The sequence below is a fragment of the Perissodus microlepis genome, chromosome 3 (genome assembly GCF_051167445.1).
Source record: "Perissodus microlepis isolate ML-2025 ecotype Zambia chromosome 3, ASM5116744v1, whole genome shotgun sequence".
Lineage (NCBI taxonomy): Eukaryota > Metazoa > Chordata > Actinopteri > Cichliformes > Cichlidae > Perissodus > Perissodus microlepis.
Window position 1 is genome coordinate 49,457,840 of NC_140463.1, and position 27,062 is coordinate 49,484,901.

General features: G+C 40.4%; 1 protein-coding gene across 1 annotated transcript; it reads right to left on the reverse strand.

The window, feature by feature from the left end:
- Positions 1 to 760: 760 nt before the first annotated feature.
- Positions 761 to 27,062, reverse strand: sh3tc1 (SH3 domain and tetratricopeptide repeats 1). The gene is made up of 19 exons (XM_084917522.1): positions 26,913 to 27,062; positions 25,346 to 25,420; positions 21,349 to 21,479; positions 18,881 to 18,986; positions 17,495 to 17,635; positions 16,517 to 16,715; positions 16,330 to 16,406; positions 15,523 to 15,718; positions 15,283 to 15,413; positions 13,014 to 13,052; positions 11,600 to 12,931; positions 10,229 to 10,369; positions 9,933 to 10,154; positions 9,669 to 9,849; positions 7,789 to 7,939; positions 6,172 to 6,294; positions 5,804 to 5,954; positions 4,524 to 4,720; positions 761 to 4,410 (listed from the first exon to the last, which is right to left on the reverse strand). The coding sequence occupies exons 1-19, from the start codon at positions 27,025 to 27,027 to the stop codon at positions 4,159 to 4,161; spliced, it is 3,960 nt and encodes a 1,319-aa protein (XP_084773648.1). The 5' UTR covers positions 27,028 to 27,062; the 3' UTR covers positions 761 to 4,158.

Genomic DNA, 27,062 nt, shown 5'->3' on the forward strand with positions numbered 1-27,062 from the left:
TACTGGGGAGTCCATGGCACAGCCATGTTTTTGCCTGTAAAAACCCTTGTTGTATTTAACTGTGTGGTGGTGAGGCAGAGGTCTAACAGTGTGCAAATCTGATCGGGGGCGATCGGTTCTGTCTTCTTGTAGGCGTTTTCTGACGGTCTCCACTGCCTCAGTTGTAGATATGCAAGTGAAGAGAGAGACTACATCAAGGACACCACAGTTTTATCTGCCTCAAGTGAAAGTTTCTTTACCAAACCAAAACAAAGCAACTAGTACTGAGTCTCCCTGTTAATGTTGTTCCAACAGTGTCATGAGAAATGTTCATCAGCACCATCATTAAAACTGAGCAGTCCTGTCTTGTGACATCACAGCTATCGGACTCAAAAACAGGTCATTAGCAGCTAAAGTCATATAACATACTGCCAAGAGATGAAAATACTGAAAAATGTTGAATGCAAAGCTTTCAGCCATGAGATTATTGTTTATGCAATTTTAGGAAAAGATCATAATTTGAAAAAAAAATCTATGCTACTGGGGATGGTAATACTGTTATTAAAAATGTGATTAAAAACATAAAAACCGCTTGTCCACATTTTTTACGTTTATTTTAATCAGAATATGAATAGTGTAAAATTCGGGCACTTGAGAATCAGTCTTGAATGTTTCTGTGTAACCATGATTTCATTTGTGATTTCATTGCATTGCATCAAAAAAGACATATTCTGCTGTTTGCCATAAAATAATTGATTTTAATTAATTCAGTGATGCCACATTAAAAAAATACAAATATTCAGTAAGATACAGTTTTGTTTTGTTTTTATAGGTGTTTCTTAACTAGACAGAATGACCAGTTGGCACAGATGCAAAGGAAATATGCAGCTGAACACATTACATATTTTAGGCTGGTTAATGAACAGCCTCCGATTATCTGCATCATACTCAAAACTCATTGCAAACCATAAGATCTTCAACATCAATGCAATAAACAAAGTTATGATCGGTTTAATAGAATAGGAAGAAAGTGCTCGTCACAGAGCCTACACCTAAATAACTCAAATGCTTCTTTTGTCAGATCCAAGTCTCACAATCTCATATAAGTCATTTAACTCTGACGAGTGAACTCGAAATTTCAAGTTAGCCCTGGCAGTCAGGAAGTGCTGTGAAGTTACGTAATGTCCTTGTTACGCTTGAAGCAGAAGCTACCAGTGCTACAGCTGCCGGGCAGGAACGCAAACTGCTGCGTACTTTCAGTGTTTGTTTTTTCAAATGGCGAAGTCCTCGTGTTGCTAGCTGGTTTGTGTGCTGTTATTATCAGCACAACAGCTTTTGTTCACAGTGGTAGCTCTGTGATGCTATCACTAGCCGATTTTTAGTGTGCTAGGTAACAAGGAAATTACGTAATTCAAGACTGGCAATGCTCACTAGAAATTTTAACTTATTTTACTAACTCAAAATTTTAACTTAACGTCAATTTTATTTTATTTTTTTCTTAAATTTCGACTTGTTAACTTGAAATGTTGAGTTATTCTTGGAGTTACTCCTTTGTTTCCAGTAGCAGAAACCAGCTTCCACAGAATGTTTCAGACTGGTGTCACTGCTGATGGAAGGTCAGGGTAACTGATTCATGACTTAGAGTACGAACTGTGTTTGTAACTCCACCCACACCATTTTTCCAAACCCAAGCTCTTTCCCGTCTTCTTAGAGCCAATAATGTAAACTACACAATGTGTGTCACTGATAGCATTAGAAGCATTAATGGTTTTTCTGTTTTTTATATTAATGACTTTGTCCTTGTGTCAACTCAGAAGACAGTAGGTTGTTTCTCTGACATCCAAAAACATTTATTATTGTTAACAAACAAACAAACAAATAAAAAATAAATCCAGGATTGAGCTCCTGAAACACTAAAATGTTTAAAGAATAAAAACTGAAAAGATTTAGAATTTAAAATTGAATGATTTACAAAAAAACCTATTTACAGCACTATACAAAAGTCTTGGGTCAATCGTCACTTTTTAATATTTTGCTAGGAAAATGGGAAATAGGTTTAATCAATAGCTGTACCTAATTTACATGGAAAAACAGTACTTGAGGCAAAACCAGGGTTTGTACAATTCTACTGGCCAGCTCTATTCTTCAACACAGGCCGGACTCTCTTAAGTGCCGTTTGTTGTACTTCCTTTAAATAATCTTCAGGTCTACAGTTTTCCAAGCATCTTAAAGGAGGCAGATGATCTGCAGACTCTTTCAACAATCTCTCCTTTGTTAATGTCTGTGTTTTATATAATCCCACACTACCTCCTCGATGTTGAGATTCCAGACTCTCGGAAGGCTAATCCATGACTTCAGTCTATTCTATGATGATTTTACTGCGTTGGTTAGGAATGATTTCCAAACTACAGAATGAAGCTGTTGCCAACAAGATGTTTTCTAGATGGGACAGCATGACAGATAATATCTGACAGTACATTTATGCATTCTGTTATGCTCCAATCCCAGTTTATAGTCAGTACCATTTAGTCTCCAGCTAGTCAGCTGCCACTAAGAGCTTACATAAAGAAAAATACAGCAGACAAAATGAACAGCGCAACACAAAATTCTGTCTGGCAGCCCCAAACCACGACAGAGGCTCCTCCAGGTTTTCAGGACTGTACTGGCAGTTGCTCTGCTCCTGTAGAAACAGGAGGCAAACTGACATGCTTCATATGACACAAACTACTGTTTTTGATACTATACAAGATACTGTTGCTTTTTGTGTGTGTGACCTTTTGCAGGTGAAAGTCACAACTTTCAGATGTACCGTTTCAGCTTTGTGACTTCTTTTGTCCACTGATCCAGTTTGTTTTCAGGACCTAACAATATTTGATCACCAACTCTTTGGGAATCATCTGGTAATTGTTAAAAATACGAGAATGTCTTTAGAACTGTTGGTACTTGTCACTCATCTAAAACAATGTTGCCAGCAGAAATTTTACATTGGCTCCAACTCCACTCCAGAACTCTACAATGTGTCCTGTCGTTCACCTGTTTAAGCACACATTTATACAACTCTTTTGTCTGTGCTTTCTATTTAACACACACACACACACACACACACACACACACACACACACACGAGAGGTGGCTCAAGACTCTTCTCAGTGATGTATGTGTCAGTGGTTTCATTTTCAAAGTTCATTCTTGATTTACTGCATTCACGCTATTTTCAGAAAACTTGACCTCTGACCTTGAGGCGGCTGATCCCATAACACACTCATACAGTGTACACATAACAAACTGAGATTAGGAGTATTTGTAATTGACTGACTCTGTGGCACACAGATTACAGTGGGGTCAAACTGGCTTGTAGGGGATCAAAAATGCACAAATTAATTTTTCAATCAACTTCAAGTAACTTTAATGTTTCCGAGTTTTTTGAGATTCTGTCTCTCTCCATTAAACTGAAATTATTATAAAGAACTATTAGACTACAGAAGTAAAAGACTATTCATTTCATAAAAATTCAACAGGGGATCGAATAATTATTTCTCCCAACAAAGTCACATCAAAGTAGAAGCAAGTGTACTTTAGAAAGTTACATGAATAAGATCCAGCCTGGAATGTTCACTAGTGACCAGCTGTCGATTTTTAACAAGTGAACAGTGTTTCCCTGTTTCCACGTGTCAGGAAGTACACAACTGTTCACAGTTGTCTATTTAAATGAAATATGAAGTAAACACAAAGATAAAGTTAGAGACACACGGGCATTCAGGTTTCAGGGAAGCAAACAGCATCAAACAAGGTGCGTCTCAGAAAGAAACATCGAATTAAAGAGCTTAATTAGGTTTGAGATAAAGATCCCTCTATGTGACCTAAAACAAACGATATTAAATAAATATATTTCATTATGTATTTCATGTATTTCATTTCAATGATAAAAAAATAAGATTTCAGTACATGCCTGGTTTATGCCGCTGGCACGCTCGTCTTACAGCAACGGTGGCTCAGAGTTATGACGTTTTATTATTTAAACTGCTGAAAAAATCTGTTTTTTCTCTGGAATTATTGACTTTATCATCATGTTGGAAAACAAAATTGTGAAACTTTGAAAAACATGTTCAGTGTGGAACGTTGCTTCATGTCTACTCTGTACCAACAAATAACATCTCCTGTCTTCATGCAGTGTCCCTCCTACTGTCCTATATCCTTGTATTGTGCGCTGCTGTACTGCTGGCCTGGTGAAATATTTATCCTCTTTGCGTTCAGCTCTGCAGCAAATCCTCGTGCCTTTTGATAAAAGAAGAGAGAGCGCTCCCGGTCTATTATGAAGTTGTGGTAGATGGTGGCGAGTTGGGTGCACAGCTGCAACTGAGACTTTTTGTTGCCCAGATCCATGGCTGCAGCGAGAGCTAAGTGGTAGTATCCAGCAGCATCAAAAGGGTCCTGTCAAGGCAGGATTTCAGTTTAGGAATATCGCCGATCACTATGTTCATCAGATTCACATTTTATTGTTTAAAATACAGAAAACAACCCACATCTATGATCCAGTCCATTACCTTCAGATCAGTGAATATAACGTCTCCCAGTGTTTGGTACAGCCTCACATAGTACAGTGGCTCCTCATCGAACTGCAGAGGTGTTGGGCAGAGGGTCAGGGTCTTCAGGTAATAGTGCTCAGCCAGTTCATACTGTTTCAGACAGTGGTACAGTGAGCCCAGACGGTGGTACGCCACTCGCTCATTCAGACGCTCACCTACATGTACACAGTTTATTTGGTTTTAGCACAGAACCTAAGGTCAGCATGTAAGCCAGTGATAAGTTTTCATAGGAGCAAACTTTGGAGTCTAACCATACCTGCTGTTCACAGCTGTCATGATTTATTTTAATTTGTCATTACACACCCCAAAATTACTAAAACCAAAAGAAGACATTATAATTTTATCGTCATTATATTAATAGAGATTAATAAGAAAAAAAATACTGCAAACAGCAAGTAAATTACATTAAAAATGAAAATGTTTGTTTGACTGTTAGGATGTTCTCTGTATTATTTTCTTTATCTCACAATTCAAAGTACCTTGAGGCGACTCAGGTCATACAGGAGATAATGAAAATACTAGGCAAACTAATGTTTAGAACAAGTTAATGTTGAAAAGGAAAATGCAATCGTTGAAGGCAGCTTATCTAAAATAACAGCTGATACTGTTGTGGGCAGTGCGAAGCAGCTTAACTGGATTCAGGCTCTGGGATTTGTGGATGCACAAAGCACCACAAAAAAGCTACAAAACAAAGTTAGCAAATAACCTACTAACACTCTTACTTTGAGTGGCAATAGACAGGAACAGAAAACACTAGTAAGCAATAATTGTGTGCTGAGGAAACCCTTGGTTGAGTGTCTATTCGAAGTTACCTGTAGGACAAATGGAAAGTCCTTACATATGTACAGTTTGTAAAACTGTTAATGTTACCGCTCCGACATGCCATTAATGCTTTCATAGTTCAGCATATAGTCACCTGAAAACACACCTATTCTCCAAAGTGTTTTTAAAAATAGTTAATTTATGTTCTGTGTTATGTAGGTTAGCAATCAATGACAGTACAGGTACACACTGGGTACTACCAACAAGCCCTAAACCTGAATATTTTAAGTCAGCATCAGCACCTGACGAGCCCGAAAAAAGGGGACCGGGTGAAGCTGCATCTTTAAAGTGCTTTTAATTATAGTAGCAGTAGTTTTGAAAAGCTAAGTACAGAGAATACACTTTGGTCCAGTGTTGACACACTTCATGAAAGACAAAAGATGGAAACGACTTTGGTGTGTGCTGGTTTTGCTTACCCAGACTCTTACTGATGTCAGCTGCAACGTGAGCAAACTCCACTGCTTCCCCATACAGCTTGAGACAGAACATCACTTCAGTGAGCTTATTGCACAACCTCAGTCTACTGTGAATGCGGTTGCTCTTCACTGCGATTGGCAGAGCACGGTCCTACATGGAATGAACATAAAAATACAGCCATTTAATTATGATAATTACAGTGTTTTCTAAGCTTTTATTAGTTTGCACCAATTTTGGAGAAATTACAGTAATATTATCATAGCACAATAATGCTGAAAAAGTTTTAACAAACATAGATAAATAATCTAATCCTAGATAAGAATGACTAAAATCAAGAGTACTATGACATTATTCTAATATGAAGTACCCTGTAGAAGATGACAGCCTTGTCCCTGTCCTGGCAGCTGTCGAAGAAAATGTCTCCTGCGGTTTCAAGAAGCTTCAAGATAAAGCTTGTGTCTCCTGTGCTCAAAGCTACATCCTGAGCTGCCTGAAAACACCAGAAATACAGGATTTCAGTGTATGATAAACGAATTTCATTTTGGCCAAAGCTGAAATCGCTAAAATTGTGAAGATGGCTCTTTCGTCCACACATTTTCTTTACTGATTATCTGACTTAAGAGTTGTGGTAAATGGAGTAATTCTTTTATAATACTTTTCTACTCTGCGCAGACCCAGAACACACTGGTGAGATTACATCTCTTTATTGGCCTGGGAATGCCTCAGTGTTTCCCTGAAAAACTGGAGGAAGTGACTGGGGAGTTGGCTGTTGTCCCCATAACCTGACCGAGAATAAGTGGAAGAAGACGAATGGATGGATTGAATTTGAGAGATATTCATGATGGCTGACATAGTTTTCAATGTAAACGTGCAATTCTAATAATAAAAGTTTAAGACTAGGGATGGGTACCGGTATCCGGTGCCATCATGGCACCGGTTCTGACATAAACGATAGTAACCAGACCGAAGAGCAACGCACATTTCGGTGCTTTATTTCGGTGCTTTTTTTTCCTGAGCTGTGATACACTTTAGATTCTAGCCAATCATTTTACGTTTCCGAGCGTACGAACGTACGTACGTTTCCAGGTACGTACGTTCTTTTAGAGCAGAGCTACAGATTAAAAATGCCCAAGACGAAGCGGTCAAAAGATGCAAACTCAGCAGCCTGCAACAAGTGCTTTAAGCTGATACTGTGATACTGTCAAAGGAGGTAACACCTCGAATCTGATGAAACACCTGGCGACGCATAGCGTTTTTTTTAAAAGCCGAAAAATGCGCCGTATTTGATAGCTTGCTGCGATACCTCACACCGTGCACATCTACTGCGGGTGTGGTGCCTGTTATCGGACCCGGAGTTAGCAACATCCCCCAAAACCCGAAGAGGAGAGTCCTGGCCCCTAGCCCTGCCAGTGTAGCAGAAATGATGAGGATGATGATGCAGCAGCAGCCGTTCTTCTCTGCGTGAGTAGCTTAATGTTGTTCGTGTGTAATTTACGTTGAGTAGGCTAACCACGTTATTACATTAATGCATGTAAGGTGAACTAACAAACATCATCATAGCTACATGCGGCTGTCTTCTTGTTTGATGGCAGATTCTCCCTTCTCCCTGGCCAAAAAGGCTAAAATGACCAAAGAAAAAGTGGAAAACAGCTAAACATGAGAGGTTTTTGGACAAAGTTTGTTTTTTCCATTGTTTAAGCACTGCTTCCAGCCAAGAGTGATACCATATATGCCCTATAGCTGCAGAAAAGGCTAACATTGTTATCTTTTTACAAAAAAACAGCTAAACATGAGAGGTTTTTGGACCAATTTTGTGTTCTCCATTCTTTAAGCACCGGTTTGAGCACCGTTTAAGCACCGGCACCGTTTCAAAAGTACCGGTTTGGCACCGGTATCGGATAAAACCTAAACGATACCCATCCCTATTTAAGACAACACCAAAGTTCCACATATATGGCTACAAATGAAAACACTGGTATCAGACCTGAACATAAATGTCCACCAGTTCAAGCTGGCCCAGCAGCTGGTAGATCTTCCCGGCTTGTAGCCAGCCATATGCTTCCTTCTCCTTGCAGCCCAGGTCAATGAAAATACCCAGACTGGTCTTGGTGTAGTCAAGAGCAGCTCGGTACGCCCTGAAACAATTCAAAGATAACTTTTTTAAAGGTCTACAGTGGACCCAGTGTTAATTTGATTCCATTCAATTGTATTTACCATTCACAACAACAGTTGTCTCAAAGCACCTTACACTATAAGGTAAACCCTACAATATTAGAAAAAATCATAACAATCATACAGCCACCTATGAGCAAGCACTTAGTGACAGTGGGAAAGAGCTATTTTTATATACTCTTTCTATCTGACAATCACATGCATTCATATTCTGATGGATGCATCAGAGAGCAACTTGGGCAACTTGGCATGCAGACTGGAGCATTCGGCAAACGAACCAGCAACCTTCTGATTAGTAGGTGACCTGCTCTAGCACCTGAGTTATAGCTACCACAGGTTAAGTATACGCTAAATGGCAGGGGAACATGATGAAAACAGCCCCACCAAGGCTGGAGATGGAGCAACACTGGAAGATCACATGAAAGGAGGAAACAAGACATAACAATGCTAAATGGCTAGTGGAGCTAATAGCAGACCACAGCAACCTCCCTGAACAGGATCCAGTAACCATCACAGTGGCAGACATCCAAAACAGAGTCTCAAGGATGAAGAGTTGGACAGCATCAGACCCTGACATGACTCAAGCCTACTGGCTAAAGAAGCTAAGTGCACTCCATGAGTGTTTGGTAGCACAAATGAACCAGTTGCTAACGAATGAGACACACCCCATATGGCTAACTGAAGGCTGGACAGTCCTGATCCTTAAGGATCCCCAAAAGGGACCACTCCCAGCGAACTTCCAGCCAATAACCTGCCTCAGTACCATTCATTATAGCTGCTGTCAGGCATCATAGCGGATAAGATGAACAGGCACATGACATACCCAGACACAGAAAGGGACTGGCAAAAACACCGGAGGACAAGCACTTGCTACTGGTAGATAGAGCAGTTGTACGAGATAGTAAGATCAGACTGACCAACCTGTGCACTACCTGGATTGACTACAAGAAAGTCTGGTCATGGGATGCCTCACACATGGATCCTTGAATGTGTAGAACTATACAAGATCAACCAAGAGCCTTCATCAGGAATTCAATGGGGATGTGGCAAACAACACTAGAGGCTAACTTCAAGCCAACTGATACAGTCATACAAACTGGCGATGGCTAACCAACCAAATATAGTAGTGGTGAACAAGCAGAATAAGACAACCATGGTCCCCGTGGTCATCGGAGAACTCGGGGCAGTGACCCCCCCTAAGCTAGGCGAGTGGCTCCAGCAGATTCCAGGAATGACATCAGAGATCTCTGTCCAGAAGAGCGCAGTCTTAGGAACAGCTAAGATACTGCACAGTATCCTCAAGCTCCCAGACCTCTGGCAGAGGACCCGAACTTGAAGGATAAAAGAGGGGCGAGCGGTATAAGTGAAATTATAATGTATATATAGAGTTCTGTAGAATGAAAAAACGAAACAAAAATATCCTAAACCAGCACTGGGCAAAATACATTTAGCACTGTGAAAGTAACATGACAGTAGTGTTTAAAATTCTTCTCCTCAAAGAAAGGTCTGGAATAATCAGGCCTCGTCTTATCATAAAGACCTCAATAGTACCGTATCACTCAAATAGAACACTTCGCTCTCAAACTGCTGGAGCCTTCAGCTTTCAGTCCCGATCTGATCTAAACCACAAAACACTGTACTTTGCTACTGCATGTCATATTCCAGTCATACTGCAATTCTACATGCACATACTGTTCTGTGCCAATAGAAAGGTAGATCTGGCTGATTGCTTCCAGTGCTTCTCCCTCCTGTTCTCTGTATCCGGTGCGTCTCAGCAGCTGGACTTGGTGCTGACTGTAGATTATCCACTGAACCTGGTTTGGAATCTTACACTCATACAGACGACACAGACATCGTGTTACACTGAGCTCGTCTGGCGAAGTGACAGAGAGAAAAAAGGACAGTTTTAACACAGAATATAAGATACTGCTATGGTTATGTCACATTCATACTTACACTCTAACAAGTTAGCATTGATTGCCAGAAGCAGAGCCCACTCATAGCATCCTTTCCCATAGTCCAGCTGCTGTTGCTTCACATAATACTTTCCCAGCTCCATCAATACGGGGATAAAGTTTTCCACATTGCTTTCTTCACTGCGCTCAGAGAAAAGCTGAACTGCCTCAGAGAGATGCCTCTCTGCTAGTGTTTTCGCTCCAGCCTTCAGACACAACAACCCTTTATGAAGATGAGAAAGAGTCATAACATAGTTGGAACGAAACATTTATGCACAGTAGGATATTCTAGCTTACCTAGATTGGCCTGAGCTACGGCCCCGTTTGGCATATCTTCAAACTCTTGGCAGATGTCAATAGCAGCCTGGTAGCTCTCTGCTGCCCTCCGAACATCACCCATACATCGAAGTGCCACGCCCCGCATGTTGAGAACCACACCTTTGTATTGCATTAAAGAAATTTACTTTAACATTTAAGAAATGCCTGTTTGCTAAATCTTCATCCTACAGTACACTCCACATAGTTTTATTAATCAGTGGAAGGCCTAAGTCTTTCTAAAGGTGACCACTTTCTTTAGTTAAAAGTTTCAGCTGTATGTAATATATATAACAAAAGGAGTTAGTCAAGATCCCAGATACCAAAATAGTTATATGTGCAAAGCTGTGGTTAAACTCTGATGTAACTCTGAATGAAGATGTGGAAGAGAGGCAGAGGTTAATAATAACTAATCATTAAATGCTGAGTGATGCATAAGTGTGAAGCAGAAACACTCCTAGGCCAATTACTAAGGAAGGATTCAGGGTCACCTGATCCAGTTCTAACTAAACAGAAGTACAAAGGGTGTCATTTTAGATGAACTTTTCAGGGAATTTTAGGACATTCTGATAATAATGAATTACAGTAGAGCAGTCTGGAAGTAATGAAAGCATGAACTAATTTATCAGCATCACTCTGAGACAGGATATTTCTAATTTTGGAGATGTTGCGCAAATGGAAGAAAGTTATACATATTTAATACATGAATTAACGGACAAATCCTGGTCGAAAATGACTCCAAAATTCTTACTGTTACTGGAGGCCAACGTGACAACATCCCGAGTAAGCATCTGGTTAGACATGTTTCAGATATTTTTAGTACAAAAACCTCAGTTTGATCTGAATTTAGAAGCAGGAAATTAGAGCTCATCCAGGTCTTTATGTCTTCAAGACATCCCTGAAGTTTAACTACTTGTTGTGTGTTATCTGGCTTTGAGATAGACCTTGGTTTATAACTACATTTAAGAGTGTGAAACAGCAGGTTACAACTTTGAAATATGAGCTGCAGTTTTTAAAACAAAGTATAGTTTGAAGACAAAATGAAAAAGCTAAACAGCTCAGTACACACAGCTTTGCTTATTCCAGTCTCTTAAGGTCAAATGACACATTTTAGAAATGAAAACTCAGGAAGAGATGGTCCATACAGATCTGGGATCAAAAATATAAAAAGCAAATAAAATATAATATCACTTCCTGTTTATCAGCTTCACAGTGAACTTGCTGTAAAGGACATATTTGTAGAAGCAAATCTTAAACTTTTATGAGGCTCAGCCTGAAGGTCATCTGTGCAAATTTGGGTGAAAACTAAAAAACACTTTTAATTTTTAATGCAATTTATAGAAACACCCTCACCTTCCTGAGGAGTTGTGCAGTGTTCTGGAATCGAAGCCAGGATTGATTCCAGTATGTCCAAAGCAACTGCAGACTGACTGTTGTCAATGTAAAGCCACGCCAGCCAGATGAGAAAACCTTTTCTTTCTGAAACAGAGACGTAAACTTGCCTCGAAGGACTGTTGTTGATGAGAGCCTGCATATGGCAAATCGCATGTCCCGTCATCTTGTGTTTGCAATAGAGTTGGCAAAGACAAACAGTGAGCTGGTGGCTCAAAATTTGATAGTGGTTTCTCTCTCTACTTTGAAGCTTTGTAAAAGTGAGAGCTTTGCACAAATATGGAGCCATCTGAGGTGGAACGGGGGTTTCTTGTTCAGCGACACTGTCCAAAAGTAATACCATACTGCCAAGACAGTCAGAGAGCGTGGCAGAGGAGAGCAGAGAAGCTCTCCTGACTGAACTGGCACTGAGGTGGGGACGGTGAAGTTCACTGTAAAGCTTTCCCAGTGCCAGATATCCATGACTGGGAGAGATCCTCCATGGTCTTTGAGCTTCATCCCAAAGAATGAGTAGCCTTTCCAGATAAGGAACAACTTGAGCTCCCATAGCAGAAGTCCAGTGGTGCTTTGCCAATAGCAGACAAGCCCGGGCTTCTGCCATTTTGTTGTGAGAGAGGATAGCTTTCTTGAGCATGTATTTAAGGGAAGAGTTGTCCTCTAAGCTTTTCAGACAATCTGGGATTCCTATTAGTAAGGCAACAAGTCGTTCTGTCACAGCAAAGAAACTTTCTGTATTTTTCTGCAAAAGATATATTGCAGCAAGGTTGGAGAAGATGCTGGCCAACAGTCTGAGGTCTGTGAAGCCTTCTCTTGGGACACTGAGAGTTTCCTCAAAATAAACCTGGGCTTGATTGAACTTTGACCTACCTACACAGAGCTTCCCCAACAGGAAGCATAAACGAGTTTGTGACCAGAAAAGGTGTTTCTTCCTGGCTGTCTCCCTGGCAACACCCAGAAAGGAAATCAGTTCATCCTCATCACAGTGACCAGTGAAAGTGGAGGAGGCCAGTTTTTCAGAACTCAGTCCATACAGAATGCCAAACTCTACTTTGTAGTCTCGGCCGTCCAAAAAAGATAAGAGTGGAATGAATGTGTTTTTGTTCCCTTCAACTGGTTGGACCACGAAAGAGGGAAGTTTGGGGCTTTTTGCCTCCGTAGCCAGGCCCGATTCCTCTAGAGTCTCCCTCTTGGTTACGGTGTAATGAGGGGTCGACTGTTTGTCTTGATCAAGAAACCTGTGAATATTTGTCTTGAACTCTTTCTGTTCAGACTCAACTTTTCTTGAAGAGCTGGCTGCAAAAGAATAATGAGAGAGACAATAATGATGGCATGCACAGGAGGCCAATTAGTAAAGAAATGCTAATGTCATACTTACGTGATGTTTTTTTCTCAGACTCCTGATAAGTGACCATATCTAAGATTGAACAACAGCTATTATGAGAAAGTGAATGTGTAAACAACAAAATCCTCAGTAACTGGTAAATAAATGCTCAGAAACAAAACTTGGTGCAAATTATATACACAAATGTATTTTATACTTGTCTTTGAACCTTTATTTATACAAAACTGTAGCGACAGAGAACTGCATGCATCCAAAACAAGCGAGAAGTTGGACTGTGGCCACAAAAGCCTTGAAATTCATAGACACAAAGAAATGCCATAAAATTATTATATGCACGGTGCATCTTTGCTCGCAAAAGCCTATAAAGGCAAAAAGAGTGTAACTTTGTCACAGTAAAGCAAAGGACACCAGACGCTGGTTTCTTTTATCTGTGACAACATGGCAACAGTTTTTGTACCTATATTTAATCAAAAACAACCATAACCACAGCAGTGGCAGTTTACAGTAATCTGAATTATTTTAGTCATGCTAGCAGCAAGATTTCACAGATGGCACAGATGTTGGTGAGCAGGCTGGTTGGTACGTAATGTTTTTAGCCTTTTCATCAAATGCCACCAACACGTCAAAAATTTCCATTTAATAAGTAAGTAAAAATTTGGAGGATTGCAATTTTCATGTCCCTAATTCATACAACACCTCATTATGCTTGTAGATTTTGCCTCCATGAACTCATCAATGGAAGTTAAGCAATGCTGACAGCACCACTTACAGGTCTTCATGTTGGACCTGGATGGCGGTTCTTTGTCAGGTTTTTATTCTCGCCATTTCTCCCAGAGCCACAAACTTTGGCACACTAAACAACCTGTTGTTGGGCTGAGTTCATGTATTTGTGTCAAAATGTCTCAGACACAACCAACTGTAATATCTTATAACTTTTAATGTATAACCTACTACTAGAGCTGGGCGATAGAACGATAACGATATGTATTGCGAAATAACTTTTTCTCGATAGAAAAATTAAACTATTGCGATAGGCCTCACCACTCTTGTCCTCTTAAAAAAAAAGAAAAGAACAGCCAATCCAAATTAAGTAGCGCAGAGCCGAACCAATCACAGCCGCAGCGTCACGTCACGTGACTTGTTACGTACAGCACAAGTGCCAAGCCGCACATGTGTATTTGTTTGGGAAGCAGCCAGCCGCCGTGCCGCCCGGGTAATGGAGGAAATGAGTGCGCCGACTAGAGAAAAATCAACCAAGAGCGTGACCGAAGGTTACCGAAGAGAAAACAGATGATGGTTCCAACGGCGGAGAGATTGTCGAACGGAAGAGCCAGAGAAGTTCCGTAGTGTGAAGGTATTTCTGCTATTTCAAGTCTGACAAAAAACAGAGTAGCGCGCACTGTAAATTGTGCCGAAAGCAAGCCTGGAAATACAATAAACCGGTGCAGCTCAATCTCTGACTGGAAGCGCTAATTCGTCATTCGGCTTTTGTCAGACTAAAGTAACTGTTAAAACTGTTTGAAAAGCTCAGCTATACAACAAGGAGAGATTGAGAATTTCCTTTTAGTTCTCAGTTTATTTGATATTGACAAAAGTTAGTCAATTTTTTCTGTTCTTCTGTAAAACAAACTAAGATTTGTTTTTAGAATTAATATTTTGTTTCTAAGTGGAATTGACAATTTAGTAGTCTGTTTCGTTTGTTCTATTTTGAAACTTAAAAGCTTTAGCGGCTGCCTTTTGTGTAGTTTGCAATATTTGTCTTTATTTATCTGAAAAAGTCTCATGTTCCTTAAGTACATCTAGCCTGTTGAACTTATTATGGGAAATAAATATTTAAATCAAAACAAGCTGCTGATTATTTGACATTTTACTTGTGAGCAACGGCACATTTAAATCTTACAAATATAGTTATTTGGCTTATATTGTGATATATATCGTTATCGCCTGAAATGAAAAAAACATATCGTGATATGAAAAAATCTTATATCGCCCAGCTCTACCTACTACCAAACACAACTACCTATCTTGCAATTTGGTGACCTAGATCTGCTCCATCGTTTAATACTTTTTTCTTCTCTTCCCATGTTACAGCTGCTCCTGGCTGGTCTTTTTTCCTTAATCTTGCTGACATACAGACAAAATACTAATTGCACAGTCTTTATTATTAGTCATCCAACAATCACTAGCTAGCTTGCTAAACCAAAATATGGTATTTACAGCAAATAATATTAGACCAGAATGTAAGCATTGGTACTATGAGCATCGGTAGGTATCAGTAAGCCGTTTTCCTTTTCTTTCTCACCTAGTTTGTAATTATGCCCAATATCATTATGAGATTTTTTCTTCAATATGGCAATTGATTCTTCGATGACTTTTTCCTCTTGCAGACTCGAGAAAATCCAATCCTCTTCATCTAAAAAAATCTCTGCAGAGCTGGAGTGGTGTCAGAGAAGAAAACAGGTACACATTGTCATCATCTCAACCTAAAATGGTGTAATACAATATAACTGTATACTGTATTGGAATCGGCTGTTACACTCACTCGTAAGCGTCAGTGGACGGTTTTACCAAGCTTGTCCTGACCAGACCTATTTCTCCTGTTGCTTCCTTCTTCCCCGTGAACCAATCAAAACAAGGCACCAAAAATCCCACAATCGTGATGGGATCACCAGGTGACACGCTCAGCTCGTCTGGGCCCTCAGCATCATACTCCTTTTTAGCTAGACAGGTTCCTCTGGCTAAACAGAGGAGACACTACATGAAGATAGTCCCAAACTGTGAGAGAGGTTTCTGCAGCAATAAGTATCTCTGAAAACTGGAAAATCAACTTTTATTGTCAACTCTATTTCCATATGTCAAACTAATGCATATTTGCCCAAATGTAATCAATGGTATACGTGGTGTATGTGTGGCCAACTGTTACATCACCAAACCCAATACATACAAAGTGTTAAGCATGCCACCTGACTGCTTTGTGTAAAGCTGGGTGAAGGGGGGGATTATTGTCTGGGGTTGCTTTTCAGGAGGGGCTTCAGCATACCGAGACATTTTGGACAATTTCATGCTCCCAACTTTGTGGGAACAGTTTGCAGATGGCCATTCCTGTTTCAAAATGACTGTGCACCAGTGCACAAAGCATGCTCCATAAATGGTGTGGAAGAACTTGACTGGCCTGCACAGAGTCCTGACCTCAATCCAACAGAACACCTTTGGGATGAATTGGAGGCGATACTGTGAGCCAGGCTCTAGTTGTAGCCCTAGTCCTAGCACAGTGACCTCAAGGCTAGACTGGAAATGATTATATGAGATAAATGAACGTAACTGAAGTTAACATAACGCAAACACTTACCAAAGTGCAGAGTGAAGTCACAGGTAGATTTCCCATCACCTATTAAAATGCTTTCTGCACAAGATTTGAGAAACCACCTGTGGACAGATGGGATTATCTGACCTCATTTACGGTACTTCATGTTCACATCAAAGTTACTATGAGACTGCTTAAGGTCCACACGGGCCTTTATGTGGCTGTAACTCACTGGTGGAAAGGGATGACTGGCTCCAGAGCAGGTCTAGGTGCAGTGCCCCGCGCTCCATCAGCCAGACAGAGAACAGTCCACCCTGAGCCTAGGAAGGGAGGCTCGAACTGGGCTATGTCTCCCTGCTCCAAGTACAGGTCTCCTCCAGAGGTTGAACTGTCAAACATCTGGCTGGCACTGCAACTGGCAAACAATGAACCTAACAACAAAGAGAGTGAGCAGGCTAAGTTTACTTATATAATGACAGTAAAACAGCAACTCCGTACACATGTATTAAAAAAATTTAAAAACTGGGGGCAGCCCAGACCTCCTGGTGGCTGGGATACTCAGAGTCCTCCAGCTTGTCTGGGGGAACGCCTTCCCCAGACAAGCTGGAGTTCAGAAGGAAATTAATGACATTAAAAAGACAAAAAGTTCTTAGTGACATTATTGCACAAACTGACTGGCTCCTGCTGTTGTCTACATTATGAGGGCTAGAAATGTCCAACAGTGGGGGGGAGAGAGAAAACATTTTGTCGTGGAAAACTGCAACAGCCTGAGCTGGAGCTTTGAGATCAGCTGACTAATATTCACTCACCTGCATTTATTGCTGAACATTAACTGTAAATAAACACACTGAGCTTGATCTTCCAAACTGGCCTCCTGAGCCCACCGGATCTCCTCATCTCCTGACAGTACGATCGGGCCATAAATTAAATAAGCGGACCCATGAGTAAATTGCCCCCCCCCCTAAAAAAAAGGGAATATCATGGGTTCCTATACTGTTTGGTATAGGAATGATACAGGTATGGTTGGTCCTTTAAATAAATGGACCTCAGTCAGGCTGCTTGTGAAATTATTTCTCTGAACAAGTTTATATTATGTTATTATTAACAATTTATACTTTCACTCGTCTAAGATTTTACCAGGTTTGTTACTAATTTACAGTTTCCTGATATCATGTCTAATCACCTTCTAAAATGATATTTTAGTGCCAACCTTCTTGTAGGAGGATGCCTCTGTAGAAAAGGTGAAGTGTTTCTTCCTGAATGGTCACCTCAATAGCAAAGTCATCCTTCAAAGAACTGAGCCAGAACGTCTGGTCTAGCAGTAGGTTCTCCATACAATGGCGCAGGAAACCTGGAGGAGAGGAGGATGTTCACAGAAGGCAGTGTGAGGTATTTGGATAAGATGTACCACAAAACATGACGTTTTACACTGTGTCATTATTTATTAACAAGAACTAAGACAAAATGCCAGAGCAGTGTGGAACAACCAAATACACTCCACTAATCCAACACCTTTAGCAACAATAACTTGAAGTTTATGTATTAATTTAAAAGGAGGAATTTTATCCTCATCTCTACAACATCTACATCATCTTTTGTCTGTTTATTGAGGTTAACAGGCGTTTGTTTATGTCCAGCTCTCTTAAGTTCTTGTCACAGTATTTTAGTTGGATTGAGGTTTGGATTTTGACTGGGCCACTACAACACCTCGTTTTTTTCCTTCTTCAGTCATTCGGTTGTAGATTTGCTGGTGTTCTTGGGCTCACTGTCCAAGCTATAGCCAGGCGGAGGTTTGCGAACGCCGCAATCGCTTACATCACTGTCATGAGACAATCTCGCAAAAAAAAATCACGGTTTTAGTAACACAGTAACGCAGTGTGCTTACAGGAAAGTAACAGTAATCTAATTACCGTTTTTGCAATAGTAATCCCTTACTTTACTCGTTACTTGAAAAAAGTAATCGGATGCCCATCTCTGGTCTTTAGATGAAGCTAAATCCCAATTTCAATTTGATTTGAAATCTAATTATTCAATACTGAACTAAGCAGGACTAAATTTTAGAACTGCATGACAAGATCTCTAATATGAAAATCCTATTGTTGGTTTGTTTTTATGACATTACATATATGTCTGTGAAGGTTCTCAGTCATCCAGGTCATAAGGTTCTTCATGAACTTCATTAACTGAAGAAGCTTCTCAGATGAGAGGTGAAACGTCTTCAAGCAACTTAAAGAAGTCCAGATGCTTTTCTTTCCAAGCTCCTTAGACGAGATCACATATACTTCCACCTCAGAGGTAAATGGCCTGGTTCTTATATAATGCTTTTCTACTCTTCTGAGCGCTTCACACAACTTTGTGCATTCACCCAATCACACCAGCACATTTTTTTTCCTGTTTTTTAACATTCACACATTCACACTCTGATGGATGCATCGGAGATTTGGTATTAGTATCTTGCCCAAGGCATGCAGACTAGGGGAAGCCAGGAATCGAACCGTCAACCTTCCGATCAGTAGATGACCTCCTCTACCTTCTGAGCTACAGGTGTAGCTACAGGTACAGCTCAGGCAGAGCCACGCTACAGTGTACTCCATACCTATTTTGTAATATGTGGTGAACTTCCATATGTCTTCAAATGTTGCGAACATCACATAAATGGCTTTTCTTTCACTGTTGATGGAGATGAGATGGGCGGACAGCTCCTGAAGAAAACAGAAAACAATGGGTTGATAATGAAGTTTCTTAACCGTCCATCTGATCCAATTATCATTTGATGCTCACATTTAACAAACTGATACATAATGAATGTCATTTAAACATCAAACTGAAGGTTTTGATAGCCACTTTTCATGTCTCAGTAAAATGCATTTTACAGTTTTACAGCAGTTACAGGAAGTACAGCAGAAAAATGAGCTGTGGCAGCACAACAAGAAGAGAAGAGTTAATATTTAACTGAAATGTGGTCCAATAATGTTTCACAGCTCAAGCCATAAAAACTCTAAAGACCACCACTTTCCAGATGTGTTTGAAGTATGAGACAGAGAGTGAGCAACACCACATGAAGATAAACAAACTTCAGAATAAGTATTTAAAAAATAAACAAAACCGGCAGATTACATATACGATGATGATCTGCCCAAAATGTGTCTCGAATAATTCAAACAGTGGCAGGATGCTCACTGACCACAATCACATGGCTGCCAATGCACACAAATGACATCAAAACACAACACAGTGAAAAGAACACAAATGTCTGTTTTCTGTGGAGGTCCATAACACTCACTCACTCTTCTCTCAACCAACCTTTGTTTTCACCGGGGCGCTGCGACACAGAGCCTAGGATCACCGTAGTGACCCTAATATCACGGCAGAGCTGTCAGGAAGTGTTTGAACTCTTTCAATTAAAATGGTTGAGGAGTTACAGATGTTTAAAAGATGTTGTGAAACACCTGTCTGACACCAGTGACAGGGTACGCTTTAGAGGGTTCAACTCCTGATCAGTTTGTCTGAAACCTCCTCAGATGGCCACTCTCAGCTTTTCCTCCTCAATCGCCAACTTAAATGAAAAATCCTTCTTTTCATTTTTTACATTTGTATTACAAACACATGCTTTATAGAATACGAGGCTGCACAATGAGCAGAATATAAAGTATTTAAAATGAGTTCAATATTAATCTATTTAACAGCAATGGGGACAATTTTCTGCTGAATAATTATTTTTACTTTTGATAAACAGTTATTTATTTGTAAAAAATGTTTGGAATCATGTATGATTTTCGTTCCACTTCTCACGTGTACACAACTTTGTGTTGGTCTTTCACGTGGAATACCAATAGAATTGATTCATGTTTGTGGCTGTAATGTGACAAAATGTGGAAAAGTTCAAGGGGGCCGAATACTTTTGAAAGCCACTGTATTAAAGAAATATGAAGATGGACAAATATGTTAGGGGGCGGGGTTATGAGTAGGAAAAGCCATAAATCTACAGAAAATCTAGTTTCAATACCAAAAATGTTTGCCCCCTTTCATATTTAACAAAACTGTCTCGTGGGCCAGATTGTAGTCTTTGCAGGCCGATTGTGGCCCCTAGTAAAAACAGCTGTTATACTATACTATACATACTGCAGTGCTGCTGGCATTTCAGATGGAGTTAATAAAGTACTGTACAAACATATATTTAAATGTTAAAGCTTTAATCTAAAGCACTTTAGGTGGTCAGTAAGAATATTCCCTCTGAAACATGAACGGTATGGGTGTCAAGCATGCACAGGCATCACTGGCAGACTGTCTCCGGCCATTTCCATGGAATTCCCACAGAATCCTGGAGCTGAGCTCGCAAGTGTCGGTGGCCTCAAAAGCCAATCCCTGCTGAATTCTAGACTGGGAACTGTTGCAGCCACACATCACTTGATTAGGATAAAATGTTTCAGCACAGAATATCAGTAGTGAGGTTTTGGGGCTCACTGAAACCTCAGTGGTAGAGTCTCAACCTAAACTAAAGGAGCGACCCCCTCAGGTAAAATTCAACATTTCATAACCTCTTTGTACCAAAAGGTTTATCAGTTGGCGGCTCCTTAGAGACAAAGTACTGCCACCCCTGCTGCTACGTCAAGCCGTACATTCCACACTCCATGAGGAAGGAAACACAAATCAGCTTAGGAACAGTGCCTATCATGAGGCTCATGGAGATCCATGCCTTGAGCACTCCAGGTACTCGTTCACTGCTCCCTCCTCCCCCCAAAAAGTAGAAAGAAAACCTTTTTTACTCCACACTGTAAGCTGTGTAATGGCCAACAATGTTCTCCATGTTCACATTCATGTTCTTTGCCTCTCCTCAACACCTTATAGCTTCTGTGATGGGCAGGCCAGAAGACAGTTGCCTTCCTGGGAAACTTCACTCACTTTTAAGTTTTCAATACACAAAAAACAAACTAAGGAAAAGATATTTATTGCATTGTTATCAATTCATGGAGGAACTTTGTGTTGGAGCACATATATAATGGACTAAAATACTCAATAGAAGGCTTTTGTGTGTGTCTGTGTGTTATGAGTCAGGAGTTATACCTTAAATAGGGTATTGACCTCGGAGCTGTCAGCCTCCAGCATGCACAGTTTCCCTCTCAGCATTTCCTGTGACTTTTCATCTGCAGGAAGATGGTCTGGACCCCTGACCACATCCAGCAGTACAGGAAGAGCTAAACACACAACACACACTTAATATAGACGTGTCAGACAAGACTATGAGTGAATCAACTCTAATGTGTTGATTTCATAGCTTTCCTGTCCTGACTGGACAACCTAGATTGTAATGAAAATAAAATCAGCTAAAAAAATGTATCTGTTGACCAATGATTTCATATTTTATTAAATGAGTTTATGCCTCCTTGAATTTACATATATGGTTGTGTGGTGTCTGTTAAAGATATAACCATACAACATGTTTTCAACCATGCATAAAAACAAGGGTAAACAGCACAAAATGAATAATTAGGAAAATACAGTGTTATAAATGAAAGTCATTAATAATCTCCATATTCAAGATGGTGCAGCTGATAGCAGCCTGAATACTGCTCAGTGCTACTTTTCCTGCTTGTGTTTATCTGTTCAGTTTTCAGCTCTTTCTTCCTGTTCACACATACATCAACAAAACAAGTAATCAGGTTGTTTTTTTTTTAAATAAAACTTTACCCTGTCTTTCATCCATCTGGAGAATTCTGCAAAACTATTAGTTGGAGCAGCTCTCAACAGGATTAGGAGATGCCTTCCGATCATACATTGGCCGGTCCATGCTTCTTTCAGTTCACCCAGCGAATGTTCAGCCCTGTGCCTCAATGATGTCTGGCTGGGTGAACATGTCCCCAACAGCTCACTATATCTACCAGGCTTTCAACTGCAATACAGAGCTTTCTCGAAAAGCGAAGGGAGGTGCAATCATTTCCATATAAACTGTTTCCATATAGGCTTCAACCTACAAATAGGTTTCCGGCCAAATTCCAAAACTGAACCCAAGGAGATCTCATAAAATGAGTGCTCTTGGTTAGCTTTGATCTGGTATGGCTAAAACCTCTATTAAGCCTCTATAACAATAGAAGATCAATAGAAGATCAACTCACATGGGTTAAAATACAAACTGCCAGTGAGTTCACTGTAAATAAAATCATCCAATGATGAGCTAATGATGAAACTGAGTGTCTCTCTCACAGTTTAATAAGTGACTGAAGAGGAACTTGTGGGTTCAAGGTATAAACCACTTTAAAATCTTTCATAATTTTCTACTGAGGTCACTTCAGTTTTACAGGTTAGATTATTTCCTGTAATACTCAGGGATCAAAGTACCACTAAAAGCAATATGATTTGTTAGGGTGATTTGTCTTCCTCCTAAAATGTTTTGTCATGCATTAAAAAAAACACATAATAGATCATGGGGTAACTTGAAACCTGGACCCTCCGTAGCCGCTTACCAAGATCAGAACACCATGGCAGCGGTGATCAGTGAGATGACTATAAGATGAACAGCCACAAGGAGCAGTACCCACCATGGAGAAAGAGACTAGAGGCCAAGATCAAGGTAGCACAACTAATGGAGTTGCAGAAAGGTGCCTAAGAAGCACAGAAAGCTGTCTATACCTGAGGCCTTGAAGACACCCAAGCAAAGACTACCAGCCTTGGACAGCTGCTTGAAGAGGTATACGCAGAGAAAGTAGAAGGCAGGAAAATAAACCATCTATTCTGCACAGAACCATCCAAGGTGTACTCTCAGTAGGGAACAATATGAGAACAGCACCACCAAGGCTGGAGACGGAGCAGCACTGGAAAAGCATATGGGAGAAGGATGCAAACCATAATAACAATGCTCAGTGGCAAGTGGATCTAAGAGCAGACCACAGCAACCTCCCTGAACAGGATCCAGTAACCATCATAGTGACAGATATCCAGCTGGTAGTCAATGAGAGACACCCAGAATGGCTAACCAAAGGTCCAAGATTCCTGATCCCCAGGGAACCCCAGAAATAACCGGTCCCATCCAACTACCGGCCAATAACCTGCCTCAGTACCACGTGGAAGTTCCTGTCAGGCAGGTTAAGAAAAACAGGCACATGGCTCAATACATAAGCAGGGAAGAGAAACAAATTGGCAGGAATACCAGAGAACCGAAACACCAGGTACTGATAGACAGAGCAAGACTGTAAGACTAGGCTGACCAACCTGTGCACTGCCTGGATTGATTACAAGAAGGCTCATGACTCAATGGCCCACACCTGGATACTGGAATGCCTAGAATTGTCCAAGAACAACAGGACCTTAAAAGCCTTCATCGGGAAGTCGATGGGGATGGACATTAGAGACCAACTTCAAGCCCATAGCACAAGTGCAGGATCTATCAAGGAGATGCCCTGTCCCCCCTACTGTTCTGGATAGGCCTGAACCCCCTCAGTGAGATCATTGAAAAGAGTGGCTATGGTTACCGACTATGGAATGGAACAATCCTGTACATGGACATCAAGCTGTATGCCAAGAGTGAACGAGACATCGATCACACGAGTACCTCAGAAAGATGGCCATGGACAGCTGCATGCTCAGTGAATGCCTCAAGCAGCAGAAACCCAATAAAGAGGAGCAAAAGGAGGTACCATCGTGGAAGGACATGTACGGTATGTAGCACCGGCAGATAAATGGCTGACATCCAGGAATCCTGCCAGTGGCTGGACAAAGCTGGACCGAAAGACAGCACAGAGGCACTAATCATGGCAGCGCAGGAACAAGCACTGAGCACAAGATCCATAGAGGCTGGGGTCTATCACACCAGGCAAGACCCCAGGTGGAGGCTATGTAAAGATGCTCTGAGATAATACATCACATAACAGCAGGGTGCAAGACGCACAGAAACAGAAACATCTGTGCTGAATATGGCCTGGTAGTCTCAAGGTCAAATCGGGAGAGTAGGGTGGTCGAGAATGGCCGAACTAAGATCCCGTGGGACTTCCAGATACAGACGGCCAAAATGGTGGCTAACCAACTGGACATAGTAGTGGTAGACAAACAGAAGAAGACGGCTGTAGTGATAGACGCAGTGTTACCAAATGAAAAAAAAATCAGAAAGAAGGAACACAAGAAGCTGGAGAAGTACCAAGGGCTCAGAGAAGAGCTCGAGAAGATGTGGAGGGTGAAGGTAAACATGGACCCAGTGGTAATCGGAGCACTAGGTGTAGTGACCCCCAAGCTAGGCGAGTGGCTCAAGCAAATCCCAGGAACAGCATCGGAGATATCTGTCCAGAAGAGTGCAGTCCTAGGAAGAGCTAAGAAACTGCGCTGGACCCTCAAACTCCCAGGGCTCTGTAAGAGGACCCGAGCTTGAAGGATAAAATGTCGCCTGCAGGGGTGAGCAGGGAATTTTGTATATAGTCAGCCACTGTTTACCTATTAGCAATGTGACTGTGCATCAAGGTTTTACCAGGACCTTTACCAAGGCTGTCTAGCCTCTAGTACCTGTTAATGGCTATTTTGTAATGACCATATGAGCTACACCTGACCCAGACAGGCATTCTCAGCTCCAAATCTCAGAGTTTGCTGAATGAAACAATAGATAGGTGAGCCTTACTCCCAAGTGGAATTCTTACAGGAGGGGAAAACGTCATTGACAATGCAGTGATGATGTGATACTAAAAAAAAGCCATTAACGTGCGAGTTATTCTAGTAGTTCTTAAGAAGATAGAATACCTACTAACCAGTATAAGAATAGTAAACTACTCTGATTCAGCTCTACTTTGATCACATCATAGATAAGCAACTTCATCGTTGATACAGCATTTTCACGTTCACTAACACTCACGTTTACTTGTAGTGTTAACCAATCATCTGTCAAGAAAGTAATTACTGTAACTTGACTTGCATCATAACACTGAAAATTGTGGGGAAAAAACGTGTGATAGTTGTGATAGTCTCTATAGTCTGGTATTTCAATGAATGTTCATAATTGGTGAGCAATCACCAATTTTACATATTATATATATAATTAGTTAAAGATGGTTTGACAGCATTAAATTGGAATTGATAAACTCACCTATTGGGAAGTTTTCCTCATACGCTGACAGAGTTCCCTTCAGACTCACAGCATCTCCAGACAAACCATGCACTGCTAAAAACATAAAGTGTTATGTGTTTTTACATTTTACCATTATACAATCATTTGTTAATAACCTGTGAACGATAAAGCATAATTACAGATGTGCAAATGATATCTAAAATACAGAAGACCTTTACAGTTGGATTTATCTGATTATTTGGTCAGTCACGCAAAATTAATTTGTTAAACTTCATATTTAACTAACAATATTTAATGAACAATTGAAGTTGTTTGCTCAAAGTAATTAAATGTTCAGCTATCGATTAATATTGTGAAATAGCAAACAACTGTTTATTTAATAAAATGCTTGAAGTTTGCATAATAAGTCTCGAAATAACTGAATATAACTAAATACAATACTCAATTACTAAATTACTCTACAAATATCCAGTGACTCTTTTCAATAATACATCTGAGAGGGGATTCATATTTTTATTAGTTGCTATGGTTAGGACTTTTGCACACAAAACGTTTAAAATGTGGTGTTTTGTTCTACATGTAGCTACCTAACAGTTCATTCAAGTAAGCCTGCAAATCCTGCACATGAAACATTAGTTGAATAATCAACTAGCCAACAGAACTTTAGCACCACTCTTTTAGCACTATTTTAAACCATTTTTGGTGGAAAAAGTAATCAGCGGAATCACAGTGAAAATAATCACTGAATGCAGTTGGACACAAAATGTCTGTGTAGGTTCTCAGTCAACCAGGTTCTGGTTATCTAAGGAGGAAGGGAAAGCGACTGGACTTCTTTAAGCTTCCTGAAGAAATGGTGAAGATGTATTTAAATGGAACAACACTGTCATTCCTTATGTAGCAGGTAGAAACTCATCAAACCTCTGCTTATAATGGCCCACAGCCTTTTTCACACCTTGGCACGTGTGACGAGGCACATGACCAGTAGTGAGTCAATACCCTCAGGGACAACTCCCACTACTAGGGCTTAAATACCTGGGCTCTACCATTTAGTTTTAGAACTGAAGATGCTTCTGGGATGAGAGGTTGAAGCTTCATGTAACTGGACGTCTTTAGGAAACTGAAACGGGTCCAGTCGCTTTGCTTTCCAAGCTCGTTGGATTGGACACAAAATCCTTAAAAATAAAAGTACCTAAACCAACAGTAAAATCCTGCTTTTATATGTTAATGTGTGACTTATTGCAATTTCATGACCTCATGTACAATCAGCTACAGAAGGAAATTTTCTTCATTAGAACGCTACTTTTACTTCTAAATATAATTTTTTTAGTGACAATGAGTATCTGAACTTAACTTTAACAAAGAACTTTTAACAGAATACGATGTTAGACAGATATTTTTTACTTAAGTCACACAGTCAGCTGGTTTAAAACAGATAATTTGTTTATATAAACAGAAAACAGCAAAACAAAATTTGTAAAAATTTCTTTAAGTTTCAGGCTTTCACACAATTACTGTGAAAAAACAATATAAAACGCATCTGCTAATTTGTAGTGAACAGCAGCATGAGAAGGATCTCGCTCATTACCCATTCCGCTCGACCGGTGTAGTATCTCCGTCATATGCCGGTACTGCTGGACGTCAGTGGAAAGCTGTCTCCGGTACTTGTGTCTCCAAGAATCCCGCTCCGACCGGGCTGACATTTCCAAGGCAGCTGCGCAACGTCCTCTGCGACCAG